This window comes from Podarcis liolepis (assembly GCF_965112155.1).
Source record: "Podarcis liolepis genome assembly, chromosome: 1".
NCBI lineage: Eukaryota > Metazoa > Chordata > Lepidosauria > Squamata > Lacertidae > Podarcis > Podarcis liolepis.
The window spans coordinates 17,943,184-17,963,414 of NC_139554.1; the positions used below are offsets into that span (position 1 = coordinate 17,943,184).

At 46.2% G+C, this 20,231-nt stretch overlaps 1 protein-coding gene across 8 annotated transcripts in view; it reads left to right on the forward strand.

The window, feature by feature from the left end:
• The window catches only part of CCDC85C (coiled-coil domain containing 85C), a 183,438-nt gene that overhangs the window by 117,821 nt on the left and 45,386 nt on the right, over positions 1-20,231 (forward strand). For 5 of the 8 annotated variants that reach the window (XR_014529632.1, XR_014529633.1, XM_083519714.1 and 2 more), the window contains 2 exons: positions 3,011-3,087; positions 19,349-19,387. Coding sequence is in view for 4 of the 8 variants with exons in the window: in XM_083519714.1 (XP_083375840.1) it covers positions 3,011-3,087; positions 19,349-19,387 (116 nt within the window). In the remaining 4 variants the exon portion in view is untranslated. The remainder of the gene's footprint in view (positions 1-3,010; positions 3,088-19,348; positions 19,388-20,231) is intronic. The other 3 variants (XR_014529630.1, XR_014529631.1, XM_083519713.1) reach the window with 1 other exon arrangement.

Below are 20,231 nucleotides of genomic sequence, written 5' to 3' on the forward strand. Positions count from 1 at the left end.
CCAGCACGGATCTCCTACATGTGCATGTCACATGGAGGTGATGATGCTGCCTTCAAGATCATAGCCCTTAGTTTTGCCTACACCAGAGACAGTAAGCCTGGGGGATCAGCCTGACCAATGGGCAGGAGCCATAGTCCAGCAATAACTGGAAGCCAATTGACTTCCCATCTCTGGTCCACACTGAGCAGCAGTGTGGCTTTAAGGTTTCAGACCAGAGTATTCTCCATACCTACCTGTAGATGAACCTGGGACCTTCTGCTTGCAAAGCAAGCGATGTGCCACTGAGCTGAAGCACTGCTTTGGGTATTTAAACAACAAGAAGAAACATTTGGGCCAGGGCCGTCTTACCCATAGGCACTAGGAGTGCGGGGCACCCGGGTGCCAGGCTCTCAGGGGTGCCAGGCCAAGAGTCTGGGGCCCGAGAGTTGAGTCCAGGGAAGAGCCCACCTGTCAGTTGGAGTGCCGCAGCGGGCTCTTCTGCTGCGGGTGGCTCTGTGCTGCGAGTTCGGGGGCGACCGAGCCAGTGAGATGCTGAGGCAGCCGGTTGGCTCTGCCCTCCTGCGTGCCCGGGACTGGACAACCTGGGGGGGGGGGAAGGGCACCGGGTGGCTCTTTGCACCCCGGCGCCGCATATGCTTAAGACAGCCCTGATTTGGGCATACGTGCATATGACTTGTCTGCACGATATTTCTTTATTCCATTTTTTAATTCTTTATTTCCTTATCCCAGTTTCTTTACTGCAGAGAAAATCATTATTGCAGATCTTACCCTTTGCTGAAGGCAAAGGGTCGGCTCTTTGTAATGTAGGTCCCGTACTCACCAAATGTTGGGCATTTAATCTCAAAGGGAGCAACAGGAAGGGCAATGGGTTGAATTTGCTTTCAGGCTGAACGTCAAGCGCTGGCAGCAACACCGTTGATTCGTTTGTTTGTTTTTGCTCTCCTTTGCTTCTGCACACACATACCCTGCCCTCTGTTAAATTGAATTTTATTATGATTGCCCAGTGTTTCCTTACAGAGGCCAGAATGTAAAGAGCCAAATGGTTATTTCATCTGAATGGAGATTAAGGTCTCAAGGCAATAGTTTGATAGAGAGAGTGTAACTTTCATACTTTTCATTACTGGAGCAATTGGAGATGAGTAGAGATGCTCTTCACTTTATTGGGAGCAAGGAATGTCTTGACACATCCAAAAGTACTCATGGAATGTGCCATTTACTTATCACCAGGTGCTGATTGCAAATACCTTTTTAAAATAAAATAAAATCCAGTGTTCTGTCCCCCATCCATCTGCAACCAATGAGTAAGTGTGTGGGATTTTGTATTTGTTTGTTTTGGGCAGTGGGAAGGCAGATATGTGGTGAATTAAATATTAATTTGTTGGAACCTAAGGAAAGACCAGGTGTCTAACATTTACTGGGGGGGGGGGCGGTCTCTTATTTCCAATGTTATTTGGATGATGTCGGTAGCAGAAACATTTTTTAAAAAAATCATATTTACAGTAAGACAAATTAAGGATCAGCAAATGAGATACATATAAAATAAATAACAAGAGATTTAAACATTGCAACAAAGTTTTGACTGTTAGTGAGCTACTACAGCTGTTATGGGGGTACTGTTGTGTGTGTGTGTGTGTGTGTGTGTGTGTGTGATGCATTTTTGTATGAATGTGGCACTGCTATAGTGTGTTTATGGTTTTAAATATGTCATCATCCCCTTGGAGACTTTTGTTTAGCAGGCTATTTAAAAAGTCAAATAAACAAACAAAAGTGATCAGAAGCGAAAACCGGAAAATATAACTTTGTTGCCAGAACCGCAGCATGCTATAATGTTTAAAAATTACAAAGTAGAAAGCACTTGGGCACATGTATTTGGGGAGGGCTTTTCACAATCGAGGGGGCCACTGGGAAAAGACCCTTTCTCTCGCAGCCATCTGCAATATCCCAGTTGATGGGGAGCACCTGGAAAAGGACTTCGGATGATGATCTCAAGGCCTGGGCAGCTCATATTCCACAGGGGGTGGTCTGAAAACATGGGAGGCCACCACCTAGCTGAAGCTAAGCAGGTACAGGTGTGCTCAGTTGGGTGACCACCTGGGAATCACGTTTGTGCTGCCTTTGATCTCGTGGCAAAAGAAAGGCAGGATATAAATGTAAGAATTCATTTCTTACAAGCTTTTCGGACTAAAAAGCTCCCAAGGGCTTTTGAAGGTCAAAAGCAGCAATCGGACTTGGAAATGGACCCAAAGTCACTGGCGATGATAGAAAATAGGCGTAACACGCTCGTGGTGCCTGGTCCCAGTTTCCTGGCAGCTATACTGTGCAGTTTTCAAAGGCAGTGTTGCAGAAATCTAAAACAGAAAATTATATATGTGGAGAGATGTGAATGCCCTTGAAACACTGCAGAAACGGCTGGGTGTTCTTCATAACCGCCTTTGCTCATTCCCTTATTCTTACTACATGCAAAATCTTTCATACGCCTTCAAAATAAAAAGCAGGTATTTTTGAGCAGCGGTAACCCATTCCCCCCCACCTGCTCCCAAACTCAGCTCTTTTGAAGGAGGAGACGGCCTCTTCCTGCCTGCACAAGGTCACCCCAATGTCCCCTTGCTCTTTTGATGCCTAAAACGTCTCCTCTTCTGCGGCTTTCGAATGAGACTGAACCGAACCTCATTATTTCTGCCTAGCTTCTCGAAATGCTCCTGTTACTGGCACAAGCCTCCAAGGGTTGTGAGAGGCCTTTTCTGCTCCTGGGTTTGCTTCTGGTGTGTGTGTGTGTGTGTGTGTGTGTGGTCTTTGTTGTATTAATGGATTCAAACTGTGAAATACCCGCTTTGTTCCCCTGGGCATTGTTCTTCAGTTCTTGTCTTGACCTTTCTTCTTCTGTTGAGAGGAAACATTAGTCTAATTGTGAAGCTATCTTGCTTGACTTTAAAGCACTATCTCCTGGGAAGGTTAATCTCTCATTTTTGCCTCTCTCTCTCTCTCTCTCTCTCCTTTCCTCCCTTTAAAGATTCATCTTCTAACTACATCAGACAACTTGAAACAAAAGTCAAGCTGCTAGAGGACGACAATAAACTTCTCTCTCAGGTAGGTGGGCTTTCGTAAGCATGTGTCGCTACCCTGGTTCCCCCTTCTGGCGGAGCAACGGCGGGTGTGGACCAAGAGGGGCCTGAATTTTAATGGGAACGTACCTTCACTGGCTGACAGAAGATCCGACCAGCTTCCTTCCTTCGCTAAGCATAAACTGAATTTTGAAACTCTGAAATTGAAAACGGTTAATCTATTTTCACACCATTATTATTATTATTATTATTATTATTATTATTATTATTATTACCTGGGACAGGGCCATGTAACCCAAAGAAATGAGGTGGGAAGGAGAAGGAGAGAGATAAGGGAACAGCACCCCCACCCCAGAAGCTAAATGGGCTGGCAGGTGAATATTATTTCAGTGCTGGAAACGGGATAGTGTCCTCCACCCCACTCTTGCTAATGGAGGTCCACAGCTCCGTCAGCCAGGGTGCTGAGGAGGATAGCAGGGGGCTTTCCCTGCTGCCCCCCACCATCCCCACATTTTCCACTTGAGGCAGTTGCTTCACTCAGTTAGGCCTGGCTCTGCTCATTGCTGTACTGTGTTCTAGATCAGGAGTGGGGGGACCTTGGGACCTTCAGATGTTGCTGAACTACAACTCCCATCAGGCCTGTGTCTGGGGATGATGGGAATTGTAGTTCAGCCACATCGGGGGGCAAGGGTTCCCCACATCTGTTCCAGTTAAGAATGAAACCACCGTATTTTTCGCTCTATAAGACGCACCAGACCACAAGACGCACCTAGTTTTTGGAGGAGGAAAACAAGAAAAAAATATTCTGAATCTCAGAATCCAGAACAGCAAGAGGGATCGCTGCACAGTGAAAGCAGCAATCCCTCTTGCTGTTCTGGCTTCTGGGATAGCTGCGCAGCCTGCATTCGCTCCATAAGACGCACACACATTTCCCCTTACTTTTTAGGAGGGGAAAAGTGAGTCTTATAGAGCAAAAAATACGGTAACTTCTTGGTCCTCTGGAGTGAGTATATTGTATAACACATTGTTTTGAAGCAAGGGTTGTGGCTGTCTCTTAAATTTTAAAGCATTGAACTGGCTGGGATCTGCGTATCTTAGGAACATGTCTCACTATATAAACCTTTTCCCCCTTTAAGATACTCCCAAGAACCCCCTGCCACTTCAGATGCCTCAAAGGCAAAATATTTGTCATCTGAGTCACCTACAGAGGAAACCCTCCACAATTGCTATGAATGTCCCCACTTTTTCCTATTAGTTTTAATGCTTATTTTAAAGTTATAATGCTATATTTTAATGTTTCGCTTTATCAGTTCTGTGCTGTAAGTATGTCACTACGCCAGATTGAATGTAGCCAATTTTTATTTTAATGTAATCTGCCCCGGAGATAATTAGGTGTAAATGGAGGAGACAGCTATCTGAAATGACGAAAAGAAATCCCCATCGCACCACAGAGGAGTCCAAGGCTTGTAATGTTTTTATGTGGCACATCCATGACTAAAGGGACATGGGAAACCTCCTTCTGCTAGGTCAGATCATTGCTCCACAGAGCCCAAAGCTATCTTCTTGAATCACCTAAGGCTTAGGGTGCTTCTTCCAGCCTTCTGAGATCCGATAGAAGTACAGTGGTACCTCGGATTACAGACGCTTCAGGTTACAGACTCCGCTAACCCGGAAGTAGTACCTCGGGTTAAGACCTTTGCTTCAGGATGAGAACAGAAATCGTGCAGCGGCGTGGCAGCAGCAGGAGGCCCCATTAGCTAAAGTGGTACCTCAGGTTAAGAATGGTTTCAGGTTAAGAACAGACCTCTGGAACGCATGAAGTTCTTAACCCGAGGTACCACTGTATGTCCTATTACGATTAATGGTGCTTACTCCCCAAATAGACTGTGGGAGGTTGGCCTGTAAAGTTCTTGCAATGTGCTGAAATGCAGGGGCTGATGGGTAGTTTTAGCCTGGAACTTTGAAATTCCGAGTCATGTGTCCCAGTAGTAATTATTGTCAGATGCTTTTATTTTTATTTCAAGGAAGCCAAGTTATTATCACTAAAAAAAAAAAAAAAACAAGTAGATGGGCTCTTTTGGCAGTGTGGCTTGTTGCCAGGCAACAAGCCATGGATCGGATCATGGTGACTGGCTCCCTGTTCAATATGCCCTTGGCCTGACTTCTTCCTGTTTTGTGTGTGCTGCACAAAAAAACACCAGAGGGTACTTTATCTGTTTACCCCCCCCTTTTTTTAAAAAACATATATACGAGGTCAAAAGCAGGATCAATAACTAATAGTTGAAAAGTGCACGGGCAATTGAAAAAACAAGCAAACAGCAATTTTCCCTGTTCTTCTCCATAGCAGGTGATGTTCCTTCTACAATTGGGCCTCTGAGATTAGGGAACTGCTGAAGAAATGTTCCAGTTGGAATTTAACAGATTTGTTTGTTTATTTATTTATTTATTTTACACCGAATCTGGCCTTTTGTGTTAAAGCACTCTAAAAACAACAACCCAGAAAACAAAAAGGCTGATTAACAATTTCAAGCCGTAGCAGACTGGGGGGTGGGGTGGGGGGAACCTTTGCTGACACAGATTGTCACATAGACAACGGAGCAAATTTGTTTTCTTCTGCCTAGCCCTAGAGCCTTGGCCAACCTGTTGCCCTCCAATGTTGTTGGACTACAACTCCTAGCAGCCCCTGCCAGCACACTTGTTTTCGGTTAACCTAACACAATTAAAAGGTGGGAATTCCAATAATAAGTAGGTAGGCTGGGACCACTCTTTAAAATAACACCTTTTAAAAGAACTACCGTATTTTTCATCCCATAGGACGCACCTAGTTTTTTTGGGGGAAAATAAAGGAATTCCCCCCCCCTTTATTCCCCCCCCCCAAAGCAGGACGGGGAAACCGAAGCAGGTCGAGGAACAGCGGGATGGCAGCGCTGCGCCTCCCTGCTGTGTCCCCCAAGCTTGTGGGGCTGGCCGATGTCTGCCCGGCGTGAGGGGCGCTCTGCTTCAGGGTGCCTCACGCGCCGGGTGGCAGGCTGCTGTCCACAGTGTGGGGAGCCCTGCGGGGAACTCCTGCAGGGCTCCCCACGCTGTGGATGTCTGCCCGGCGCGAGGGGCGCTCTGCTTCAGGGTGCCCCTCGCGCCAGGCGGCAGGCTGCTATCCGCAGTGTGGGGAGCCCTGCGGGGAACTCCCGCAGGGCTGTCTAGGCTGCGGGTGTGTTCCCGAAGCGCCGGGCACTCTGCTTTCAGGGCACCCGACGCTCCGGGAAGCAGGCTGCTATCCACAGCCTAGACATCCCTGCAGGACCTCCCACACGGCTGCCTAGGCAGCGGATTTGTTCCCGAAGCTCCGGGCACTCTGCTTTCAGGGCGCCCGACGCTCCAGGAAGCAGGCTGCTATCCGCAGCACAGACATCCCTGCGGGACATCCCGCAGGACTGCCTGCGCACCGACCCCTCTCGCTCTCCAAGCTTCAGCGAAAGCCTGCATTCGCCCCATAGGACGAACCCAGATTTCCCCTTCATTTTTGGAGGGGGAAAAGTGCATCCTATAGGGCGAAAAATACGGTAGGTTGGTCAGGCCCCAGATTCCATCCTTGAGAAATCAAAGAAATTTGAACGAACCCCATCTAGAAAAGAAGGGGCTTTGTAGTTAGCCTCGTTATGAAAATAATAATTACCCCACTCCCAAATAATTAAAAGCATGCAGATCTAAAACGGATAACCTGACAAACGTACATCAACAGTATCTCTAACAGCAGGCATGGCAGGTTCAAAGGAACCTCTGGAATGTATCCTTCTATTCACACGAGACTAGCATTCTGCCTTCTCATGTGTTGACAGACTGCAGAGATGTCAGGAAGTGCGGAATGACGAGGTGCTTTGAGAAATCCTTTGCTAACTTAATTTCACTCTCTTCCCAAGGAGACACAATGGGAGCCTTGACGCATCGCAGAGCATCAACTGAGCAGGTCAAGTGACTTGTTCCTGAGAGAGGCTTCTGGTAGCAAAGGGTCTTGCAGGGGGGGGGGGGTTATTTGCAACAGGAACACTTCTTCTTCTTTTTTTAACAAAAAGCTTGCAGTATAGTTTTCAGCCGGAAGATCCAATTTCCTTAGATGAAGCAGTATTTTGCTTCTGTGTTTAGAAGCTGGAAAGATGCCAGGTAGCCTTCCATAATCACCAGCGAGTCACTAATCTCTTAATGCATGGGCATTTGTTAGGACCTCAGATTTCATCACTCCGGGGGTCTTGTCTACACAACTTCCTACCAGCGAACTTAACAAAAGTCACTGAATGTCAGCATTCAAGGGTAAAAGCGTGCTGGGATCAGGCTCCAGTTCGGCCGGTGATCTTGTGAGCATCCAGCTATTCCAGGGGAAATTTGTCCGCTTTGAAGAAAACCATCTAACACAGCGGTTCTCAACCTGTGGGTCCCCAGATGTTGTTGGACTACAACTCCCATCATCCCTGAGCTCTGGCCTTGATAGCTAGGGGTGATGGGAGTTGTAGTTCAACAATATCTGGGGACCCACAGGTTGAGAAAGGCTGATTAACAGAACTCATCTCTCTCTCTCTCTTTCTCGATCTCTTGTTTGTGCTGGCTTCTAATCTAGGAACAGTCAAAGCCAAACATCAACTCCATATATGTTGTTAACAGGCAGGGCTCAGAAGGATAGATGAAAATGTAATAAGAGTCCTGCAGTGTCAGACCAAATCTAGTTCAGCATCTTGTTCGCAAACTAGCCAACCAGATTTGTATGGAAAGCCTGCAAGCAAGGTTTAAGTGCAAGAGCACTCTCCTCGCTTTTGCTCCCCAGTAAGTAAGTGATAGGGACACGGGTGGCGCTGTGGGTTAAACCACAGAGCCTAGGACTTGCTGATCAGAAGGTCAGCGGTTCGAATCCCCATGACGGGGTGAGCTCCCGTTGCTCTGTCCCTGCTCCTGCCAACCTAGCAGTTCGAAAGCACGTCAAAGTGCAAGTAGATAAATAGGTACTGCTCCAGCGGGAAGGTAAACGGCATTTCCGTGAGCTGCTCTGATCCGCCAGAAGCAGCGTAGTCATGCTGGCCACATGACCCGGAAGCTGTACGCCCGCTCCCTCGGCCAGTAAAGCGAGATGAGAGCCGCAACCCCAGAGTCAGTCACGACTGGACCTAATGGTCAGGGGTCCCTTTACCTTTACCTAAGTAAGTGATATTCAGAGGCATATTGTCTTCAATATTGGAGGCAATTTGGGGCCCTCATGGTAGCATTTTACTGCCTCATCCTCCATGGAGTTGTCCAATTTCCTTTTAAAATCTGGTGCCCAGATCACAAGAGCTTTCACTACATCGATGTTAACTGCAGTTTAGATAGCAACTTTGCTCATGACATACATTACGCAGTGGTTCTCAACTTGTGCGTCCCCAGATGTTGTTGGACTACAACTCCCATCACCCCTGAGCTCTGGCCTTGCTAGCTAGGGGTGATGGGAGTTGTAGTTCAGCAATATCTGGAGACCCACTGGTTGAGAAAGGCGGCATTACCCCCAGTCTAGAGTCTGGGGAAATACAGGGTGGGGGACACCTGACTTACTAGCAGTACATGTGAAAAGGTTCTAAGGATCTTGGTGGACCACAAACCTAAGATGAGTCAACAGTATGATGCAGCTAATGCTATTCTAGGCTGCATCAACAGAAGTGTAGTGAGGGAAGTAATAGTACTACTCTATTCTGCCTTGGTCAGACCACATCTGGAATCCTGTGTCCAGTTCTGGGCACCAGAGTTTAAGAAGGATGTTGACAAGCTGGAACGTGTGCAGAGGAGGGCAACCAAGATGGTCAAGGGCTGTAAACCAAGCCTTATGAGGAACAGTTGAAGGAGCTGGGTATGTTTTGCCTGGAAAAGAGGAGAGTGAGAGGAGATATGATAGCCATCTTCAAATATCTCAAGGGCTGCCCCATGGTGGATGGAGCGAGCTTGTTTTCTCCTGCTCCGGAGGGTCGGACTCAAACCAATGGCTTCAAAATGCAAGAAAGGAGATTCCGACTAAACATCAGGAAAAACTTTCTGACAATAAGAGCTTTTTGACAGTGAAACGGGCTCTCTTGAGAGGTTGTAGACTCTCCTTCCTTGGAGGTTTATAAGCAGAGGTTGGATGGCCATCTGTGCTAGACGTTTCAGTTGATATTCCTGAATTGCAGGGGTTGGACTAGATGGCTCCTGGGTTCCCCTGGACTGTATCTATTGCACAAGAGGGGTTGGGTGGGATAGCAAAATATGAACCAGAATTCTGACCCTGAATTCATTTGTGCAGACTAAGTCTAAAGCATGCTGCTTTCACATGATGGTGCACGACTGCTGTCCGCTCTTCATGTATTCCTACTGAAAATTGCAGAAAACCCAGTTAAGCAGAGGCAGCAGCCGCAGAGCAGCCTGGTTTTGTGGACTGAGCCCTTTATCTGTGCAGCTCAGTCCTGCGCAGGAAGACATCTAAAAATAGTATTGTGCTAACGCGTTTACCTCACTGGTTTGTCATGTTCAATTCGGGGAGAAATCGCAGATGAGTCACAGCAAATTTCATTCTTTAGAACTATAAAATGCACGTCGCTATCTGTGGTTTTTCTCTTCCGTGCTCCCTGTAGTTCCCACCTTGCAGGTTGAGAAACAAGGCCAGGCTTCCCATTCTGCTGGGGGCTTGACATCACTACTGGCAAGGGGCCATAGCTCACTGGTAGAACACACGTGCTGCATTGCAGAAGGTCACCGGTTCAGGTCCCAGCATCTCCAGGTAGGGAAGAAACCCTGTATAAAATCTTGGAGAGCCACTGCCAATCAGCACAGCCGGTACTAAGCTGCATTGACCAATAGTATCCTGCCTTCTCACAGTAGGGCAGCATCCTATGTCCCATGATGTTCAGTGCAAGGACCATTTCCAGCCACAGATTTGAGGAGTGTCATGCTTGTCATTGTAAAATAAAGAAGCGAACTTGTAGGACAGCAAATTAAAAGGACAACAAATTAATAATAATAATTATAATGATAATATTTATTTATACTCCACCCTCCCCGGCCAGAATCAGGCTCAGGGCGGCTAACACCAATAAAATTACAGTAAAAACGTAATGGGGGGGGGGAACAATTTAAAATACAGTTTAAAATGCAGCCTCATTTTAAAAGTAGCCCATAGATCGAAACCGTAAGGGGAGGGAAACATAAGGGTCAGACTGAGTCCAAACCAAAGGCCAGGCGGAACAGCTCTGCCTTGCAGGCCCTGCGGAAGGTCCCGCAGGGCCCTAGTCTCTTGTGACAGAGCATTCCACCAAGTTGGGGCCAGTACTGAAAAGGCCCTGGCCCTAGTTGCAACCAATTTAACCACCTTGCAACCTGGGACCTCCAGAATGTTGTCATTTGTGGACCTTAAGGTCCTCTGCAGGGCATACCAGGAGAGGCGGTACCGTAGGTACGTGGGTCCTAGGCCGCATTGACATTTATTTATTTATTTTACTATGAAAAAGGAAAAGGCAGCATGCCTCTGAATACCAGATGCTGGGAATCATAAGTGGGGAGTTTGCTGTTGCATTCTGGCTTGCAGGCTTCCCATAGGCATTGGGGTTTGCTGCTGTGGAAAGAGGACGCTGGATTAGATGGGCCACTAGCCTGATCCAGCAGCGATCCTTCAGATGTTCTTAGGATACATTTGATATTTCTCACTTCAGCTGCCAGAATGTCCTTTTCTGCACAGCACTTAGATATTGCTGGTGTTAACGAGACACAAGGAAGTGCTGTTAGAATCATACAACCATAGATTTGCAGAGTCGGAAGGGACCACAACTGTTATCATCCAGTCCACCCCATCTGCAATGCAGGATTATTTTTGCTTGAAACCATGACCCTGAGGTTAAGAGTCTCATGGCCTTCTCGAGCCGCTGTGAACATTCAGGAATAGCAATGCAAATGAAAGATGGGACATTTTGCATCTTTAAATTTTGATACCCTCTGGTCGTGACAGAAGGCGAGTCTTTCCCACGATGCACCTGCCAGAACTTTGTCGGGAAACAGTAGCACCAAAGTCCCGGAATCATGGGGGGGATCGACTATGAAGAAATGCTGGGAATAGACCTATTCATATCTATGGATTTAAGATGCTTACAGCAAGTCCATTGATAGCAGTGATTTTATTCTGAGTATGGCTAACGTCAGATGTCACAAACATTGTTTGCTATAAAACTGCCGAGTGTTGGATCAAGAAACCTTAAAAATAGATTTCACACCTTCTTGTCACCTTAACAAAGTGAACCTGTGCAACACACACACACACACACACACACACACACCCTTCAATAAAAATCTCCAGAGTAGTTCCCAGGCCACCAACATAACTGTCCTATCCTAGGTAACAGGATGGGAGAAACTGTGGCCTAGTGAAACAGGGGTGGGGAATTTTCTCAGTCCAAGGTCCAAAATCCACCCAGGTCATTCCCTTCTGAGAGGTGGGGGGGGGGTCACATGTCAGTGGTGGGTGGGCTAAGAGGTCGAAGTGAGTGGAACAAAGACACTGAGCTTTCACTTTGTACAGTTGGATACTTTCTGCACACATCCCCCCGTCCCTCTCTGCTCTCTATCCAGAAAAGCAAGAGAAAAATGCTACAGTTCAAGAAACCCATTGCAGCCAAGCAAAAGTGTTCCAGGGTCCAAGGCAGGGGAGTGGTGGCTGTTGTCTGCAGAAAGTGACAAAGCTCAGAGAGAGAGACATGTATTTGGCCCTGGGCTCCAGATCCCTCACCCGTGCAGTAAAATAAGGTCTGCTCCGCTCTTAAGGAGTGTTTGGAGCCTGGTTGTACAACCACTGTACTTAACAGGTTACATACGCTTCAGGTTACAGACCCAGAAATAGTGCTTCAGGTTAAGAACTTAGCTTCAGGATGAGAACAGAAATCATTCTCTGGCGGTGCGGTGGCAGTAGGAGGCCCCATTAGCTAAAGTGGTGCTTCAGGTTAAGAACAGTTTCAGGTTAAGAACGGACCTCCGGAACGAATTAAGTACTTAACCCGGGTTACCACTGTACTGATCACTGGGCAATTTGTGTGGTGGGCCATTTCCCTCTGCCAACACGTACAGAATTGTGATTGCATCTTGCTCTTTTACATAAGGTTTCTAGCTTCTCTAAGCTCAAAATCAAGGCTTGAAGGAAGGAGTGTAATTCTTGTTTGCTTCTTCTGAAACAAGTGCATACGTTTTCGGCCCCTCAGTTTCGGTTCCATGCACTCGACTTTGCTCCCATGCTCAATAAGGGGATCGGCTGTCAAAATATCAGTGTGTGCTTCTAGCCTCTGTTCAGAACCAGTATGCCCAGAGGATTTTCCAGGTCAGAGATTGCCTCCACGTCCATTGGTTGTCTCTGACCTGGAAAAAAAGCCCAGATTTCAGTGGGGCTCACATTTCAATGGCAAGTCAGCAAGATGGGAAATAGGAAGAAAGTTTGTCACCCAGATGATGAAAGGATTTCCATCAAAGCTTTGAGTGCCATGTCCTGCAGTGCTTTTAACAGATCTGAGAGCTAGGACTTGGTGGGATTCACATTTTTGCATTTAGTGGATTCAAGTTGCATGACTCTTCTTTTTTCTTTTTTGCCTCTGGCTTAGTGCGCTGAACTTGCCACCTGCCACCTCTCGCTCTCCTTCTCAACCCTCTGTGTGAGGATTGACTCATTAGCAGGTTGCGTGTCATGCAAGTAACTTCCACCGTGGGAAAAAACTTCCTGCCGTATCAGTCCAACACAGCTAAAATGAGACATAGAAGAAGAAGAAGAAGAAGAAGAAGAAGAAGAAGAAGAAGAAGAAGAAGAAGAAGAAGAAGAAGAGTAGTAGTAGTAGTAGTAGTAGTAGTAGTTTGGATTTGATATCCCGCCTTTCACTCCCTTAAGGAGTCTCAAAGCGGCTAACATTCTCCTTTCCCTTCCTCCCCCACAACAAACACTCTGTGAGGTGAGTGGGGCTGAGAGACTTCAAAGAAGTGTGACTGGCCCAAGGTCGCCCAACAGCTGCATGTGGAGGAGCGGAGACGCGAACCCGGTTCCCCAGATTACGAGACTACCGCTCTTAACCACTACACCACACTGGCTCTCTCTGGGCATAGAGTCTAGTAGCAGCTTAAAAACTAAGAAGCATTGCATCAGTCTACAGAGGCTTCATCAGATGCATGAAGGGATATTCCCATCTTACGTCATGATGCATTGGTTAAGTTTTTAAGGTGCTACAGCAAGGATAAGGAACAAATTAAGGCCAAAGACCTCATTTCTTCAGGGCTAACTTGGAGGCTAGATGTCAGGAGTGAGTGGGGCCAGCTCTCTACACGCATTTCTGCCAGCTGGGATGCAGGTGGCACTGTGGTCTAAATCACTGAGCCTCTTGAGCTTGCCAATGGGTCAGCAGTTCGAATCCGCCAAATGGGGTGAGCTCATATTGCTCTGTCCCAGCTCCTGCCAGCCTAGCAGCTCGAAAGCATGCCAGTGCAAGTAGATAAATAGGTACCGCTATGGCAGTAACATAAACAGTGTTTTCATGCACTCTGGTTTCCATCATGGTGTTCCGTTGCTCCAAAAGTGGTTTAGTCATGCTGGCCCCATGACCCGGAAAGCTGTCGGACAAACGCCGTAGCCTGAAGCAAGATGAGCGCTGCAACCCCATAGTTGCCTTTAACTGGACTTAGCCTTCCAGGGGTCCTTTACCTTTACCTATCCATAACTATCAGACATAATACATGCACCCACATCCATTCTCACACGTAGCAGATATGTAACACATAATTACGTACGTATTTATTCACACGCACGTACACACAAACAAACACATCCAGACTCTCGCACACACCCCTATGTATATTTATAAAACATTTATATTTATATCCTTTAGGGACCCAGGAGGCAGCTAATAGCAGCACCTGCTCCCTCCAATCATGGATGCAATTAAAACAAGCAATTAAACCACAGTATAAGCTGTGAGCGAGGAACTTCCAGCCCTGTGGACCGGACTTCTATTATTTGGCGCTTGGCTCTCTCTCTAGGCCTTCACCAGCCCTGCTATGCATCCTCCTTGAGTTCTTTTTCCTGGCTTAAATGTGGCCTTGAACTGGGACAAAGCCCCTTGCTTGCCTGGATGGAGGATGGAGGAATCTGTGCAAACCTCTGACTTTTGCATGCCTGCATGCCTATGCAAGCATTAGAATCACACCCACTTCTACCTCTGGGCCAGCCCAACCCTCGCACATGACCCCTGAAATACTGTGCACAAGGGGGTGTCACCCCCAGGCTGAAAAAAGATTTCCCACCCTTAAAATAAGCTGATAAATAATAAAAATGCAAGATATAGTAGAAACGTCCAGTCCGACAGAACATTGTTCAGCCTGGTCCTCAAAGTGCTTTGAATACAGGGTTGTTTTAATATGCTCCCTCCTGATAATGATGGAACCAGCTGAACCTCCGTGGGAAGTGACTGCTACAAACTTGCCGCCACCACCGAAAAGGCCCCGTCTTATGTCTAAGGCCCCTTATGTTGCTAAAATGGCAAGGAAAGGGGTTCTATGTGCACACTTGACTGGATCTCTCCCTTTGTGGTAGAGCCCCCTCCCACACTGGCTGGACACACCACCATTTGGCAGCAGGGACTTGTTACTGTCACCAGGCACATCCCTGTTGGTGAGGGATGTTTGTGTGAACACGCCACCTTCACATATGAATTGCATGAAGAGGTTCCATGTTATTACACGGGTAGCGGGCCTGCCCATCTGGCATGGACGTCTGCAGTGGGGAAGGCTACAAGAGAATCCTAATGGACAAAGGGCTCCAACTCCCAGAGAAGTTTCCATGCATAGAGATCTGTAGACATCCTATTCTGGTCTGGCAAAGGAGCCCACAGAGCAAGGCAATCCAGGAATTTCAGTACCACGGAGAGCTCCCAAGTGAGCAACTTGTTCCAGCAATGGTTGAAAGCAAACCGAGCATTCTGAAGCCTCCGCCTCCCAGACCACCTCTCCTAGGCTGTGCCCTCTTGCGGAGAGCTTAGTTCATTAAATAGCCAAGCCTTTAGCCAGAAGACAGGCACTCCTTCTGTGCTCTATGGCCTCCCTACTGTTGCGCTCACTGCACAAATACTGTGGGAGGTATTAGGTTCCTCAGGCTCCGATGAGTTTGGTGCTTTTGGAGATTGTTCTGTGGACTCCTGTCTGTCAGCCTCAGGCAAATCTCCATCATTAGGCTCTGGGACCTGGATTTCGTCTGGCTCCTTAGCTGGTGACTCTGTCAAAGTAGGGTTCCCTGCTGCAGATATCTGCGCTCAGTATAGGAGCAGGACTGAAGAAAGTGTGGGGCAGTTCCAGCAATGTGGCCCCTTTTTGATCACATGGAGTTCCTTTCATGCAGTGAACACCCAAAGGGGAAGAGTAGTCTATGTGTTTTCATTCACCTCGTCACATGGGCTGCCTATGCGCCAACCAGCCGCTTAGCCAATGTTTCCTGAGGCTAGGATCACCTTTGGATCTGCCAGGTATAAGGAGGAGGCAAGCTCTTTCCTTCTCCCCCAACAATAACTAGATTATTTCTTTTGGAGCCAGGTTAGAAGCCATTTGTGGTTCCCACTCGTTATGTTTGTGTCTTTGGCATAGGCCTCTCATTAGCGATGAACAGTAGTGCCCCGCTCCCTCCCTCAAGGACCCTTTTCCAGTTTGTGCTTGTTAGCTTTGTAATGTGGCAATTATATCCTCAAGGAGCCGCGCACGTATCTCCCACAAGTAACATGAAATTGCAAATCTCTCCTTATTTCCCCCAAGCCCCCTCCTGTTTGTGGGGGTGGAAATTGTTATTATTTTAATGCACGAAACCACAAGGCCAATTTCGAGCAAATGACTCATAACGTGGAGGAGGGGAGGAAAAAAACAGCCCACAATTTCCTATGTTCAGCTTCTCCTTAGTATGCAATAAGGTAAAATATTAAATAGGCTGTAGCCTGAACTGCTGTGTTTTATGTTTTGGTATGTGTGGATTCATACTATTGGTTTTCTTAAAAACAAATTGTGTGTCCAGGCATTCCAAATTCTGCGACTTGAATAGATTATACAAATTGAGGATAATGTACATAATTTCTCTTACTTTGCATGAATTCTGCAGGGTAAAAAAAAAATCAAAATCAAAACTCTATTTGTTCACTGAATGGTCCCAGGGTAGATTACATAAAACATAACAAATTAAAATAATTAAAACCATTAAATTAAATGAAAACCACAAAACTGAAGAAAATCACAAGAGCAAGAACGCAGCAGTATAGAAGGAGGGGACGCACTCACCCAACAGCCTGAGTACAGAGGTCTGTCTTATCCTGACTACCCAATAATAATGCAAGAGGGAAGGGCACCAGGCAGCCTAGGAGTCACCACAGAGAAGACCCTGCCATGCGACTCCACCCCTCAAACCACACAAACATGTGGTACCACTAACAGGCCCCCTCCTGGGCAGGTTGGCTTAGGTTCTTTAGTTTAACCTAACAGCACAAGAATAGCTTTGCTTGATCAGGGCATTGGCTCATCTAGTTCAGCATCCTGTTCTCACAGTGGCCAAACAGGCTCCCATAAGAAGCCTGCAAGCTGGACCTGTGTGCCTCAGCACTCTTCCCTCCCATGTTTCCCAGCAACTAGTATTCAGGAACATGCAGCTCCCAGCAGTTTAGCAAGCAACTATGCAAGTGCTGCAACTGGGCCATCGGCAGCCACAGTCTACTCCTATTATTTACATTTACATCCTGCCTGTCATTTCAGTACCACGGAGAGCTCCCGAGTGAGCAACTTGTTCCAGCAATGGTTGAAAGCAAACCAAGCATTCAGGGCAATGTGCATGGTGGTTCTCTCTGCAGTCCCCACTGTCCTCGCAGCAAATAGGTTATGCTGAGAGATTAGGATTGGCCGAAGGTCACTCAGTGAGCTTTGTGGCTGAGTGGGGATTCTCAAACCCTATGGCCAGCTTGCTGCCTGCACTTTATAGGGAATAAGGTGCTTTCCATTTGGAAGGTGTAGTTGTGGTCCAACTGGATCACCCAGTCTATGAGAATTTTCAAGGATTTACACCAATGGCAAAAATATCCTTGAAGGATTCCATGCACCTTCTACGTCTTCATATTACCTGTTTAGGTAACGCCACAGTCTCCTGGAGTAAATTTCTCTCTCTCTCTTAGCCTAAGAGTTATTGTTACAGATAGGTAGCCATGTTGGTCTGCCATAGTCAAAATAAAAAAATTCCTTCCAGTAGCACCTTAAAGACCAACTAAGTTAGTTCTAGGTATGAGCTTTCGTGTGCATACGAAAGCTCATACCTAGAACTAACTTAGTTGGTCTTTAAGGTGCTACTGGAAGGAATTTTTTTATTTTGCCTAAGAGTTATTGTTATGCAAAAAGCTACTCTGAGTATATATAATTGTAAACGTAAATGCCATTTCAGCGTGTGTCTCTTATAGTCCAAACCCAAACATATTATTCGACAGGTCTTGCTCCCAGGTAATTGTGTACAGCCAGGGTAGCCAACACGTTGCTCTCCAAATGTTTGTTGGGCTACAACTCCCATCATCCTTGACCATTGACTATGCCGGCTGCGGCAGATGGGAGTTGCAGTTCAACAACATTTGGAGGACACAACATTGACTACCCTGGTATATAGGGCTGCAACTTAAGATAACACATCATAGAATTGAAGAACTGGAAGGGACCACAAGAATCCTCTAGTAAGTGTGTGCCTGCTAATGGGGAAAAGAGAGTGGGGGGGTACATCCAGTGTCTCTGGAAATTTTTACACATCACTTGGGAAGAGAGGTGAACTAATACCAGTGTACTGGAAGAAGCAAAGATCACCAGTGTTGAAACAATGATTCTTCAGCATCAACTTTGTTGGACTGGTCATGTTGTGCGGATGCCTGATGATCGTCTTCCAAAGCAACTACTCTATTCCGAACTTAAAAATGGAAAGCGTAATGCTGGTGGTCAACAAAAGAGGTTTAAAGAATGTCTCAAGGCAAATCTTTAAAAATGTAGTATAAACACCAACAATTGGGAAACACTGGCCTGCGAGCGCTCCAATTGGAGAACAGCCTTTACCAAAGGTGTCATAGGCTTTGAAGACTCTCAAACTCAGGACGCAAGGGAGAAACGTGCTAAGAGGAAGGCACGCTTGGCAAATCAACTCCCACTCAGAAACCAATGTCCCCACTGTGGAAGGACGTGTGGATCCAGAATTGGCCTCCACTGTCACTTACGGACTCATTGTTAAAACCGTGTTTATGGAAGACAATCTTACTCGTCTACAATTGATCGCTAAAGAAGAAGAAAGAAGACATTGACTCAACATTTAAAAATTGCATCACCAAAGAAGTCAGTGTGAATCAAAGAAATTAGTGGGATCTGGGCTTTACTGCAGATGCGAGGATTCCAGCTGGGTGAGGAGAAGAGGGGCTGTGTATTTTTGCAAAATTAACTCGATATCCTGTTTGCCATTCATGCTTCAGGATGCTCGCAGTGACACACCCTGCTCTCCTCTCCTCCCTTGAAAGCACAGGTTCAGTTTGCCTTTCTTTTCTGGGAAGAAGAGAAAGGCAGCCCTTTTGGAATGTCAGTGGCTTTGTTGTATTTCAGTTGGTTTCCCTGCATCTGTAGAACGCAAAGCACGTGATGCCACACACCACTTTTGCTCCTTGTTCCCCACAGATGATAAATATTTTCATGATTGTTAATTTTACATGCTGAAGCGAAACCCCTTATTAATGATCCCCCGCTATTTGTCATGCGTCCCCCACAGCTTTATCTCTCTGCTGTCAATTACGAATTCCAATTTGCACCAGTTCTCTAAATAGCGCACTGTTGCAATACCTCTTCCAGTTTAATTCACAAACCCATTTTTTTCAGAGTGAAAAGCTAGGCTGTTGACTACTGAAATCTGCAGGACTTGATTTATTTTCCATGCCAGTTTTATACTAATTGAGTTCTGTGTTCTTTCAGTTTCACCCTTGTGAAAAAGGCAGTGCTGTCCATCCATTTCTCCAATCTCATCTTTTCAGACCTCCTATATAAGGCATTCTGAGGCCTTTTATTTCAGGGCCACCCCCCAATATGCTTATTGAACTGCATATCTCATGCATGACCACAACTTTCTTTGATGCAGGAAGGATTAACACGAATGTGGAGGCTGCTAATTTTTAGGATGCAGTTTTTGAATGTTTGATATTGCTTTGCTTTTCATTATAATCTGATATGTATAATATTCTTTTGTTCCCTCCTAGCTGGCTGGTCACAACAGTTCACCAAGAAATTTAATTAAGGTAGACATATCTTAAGACATTTAAGCTTCCAGCTTTCTGGGATATGGGGAAGCCTTGGCTTGCAATGTCGGTGATGGGTCTTTGCTGCTTTCGTATGTCTAACTTGCAAATGTTGGCAGTTTCCATTTTTAGTAATCCCGAGTTTTTTAAATGAATGCTCAGTTGTTTGACTCATGCTCAGCATGGTGGGTAAATACATTGATACTGAGGCCATACTATCAAATCCTCTCCACTTAATGTCGACCAATCTGCATATGTCCAGTGAAGATGGAGACCTTCTGTTAATCAATTAAATACAAAGAACTGATTTTGAGCGCCAAAAACCGAAGTACTTTAAATATGAGCAAAACAATTTGGAGGGCAGGAAGCATCTATCAATGTGGTAAATAATTCACATCAGTGACGAGCCCATGGTCTCCTTTTAATACAAGAACCTTAGTTGTTACATTTTGTACCAATATTTAATGGTTCGAAGAAAACGCAGCCATCAATGTATTTCCTCTGAGATGTGATCCTTCACTTGTTTAGTTGTCATACCTGTTCATAATATATTGCAAGGACGTTGGATGGTGTCTTCCATGCTCGTGTGTGCAGCACATGAATAGACCACTTATAGAATGTCGTTGACAATCCACACAATTTGTCTTGGTCTTTCACCCAGTTCCCTTTCACAACGATTTCAGCCTCTGTGTTTCCTTAGAAACCTGTTGATCCTTCACAAGACCTTCAGTTGCTTTGCTTCTCATAACCCCACCACTCTATTAGGTGTTATCTGAAACCTAACAGAACATGAATGTGGAGAGCACAAGAGTGGCTAGTGGGGAGAGATGATGGCACTCACTGG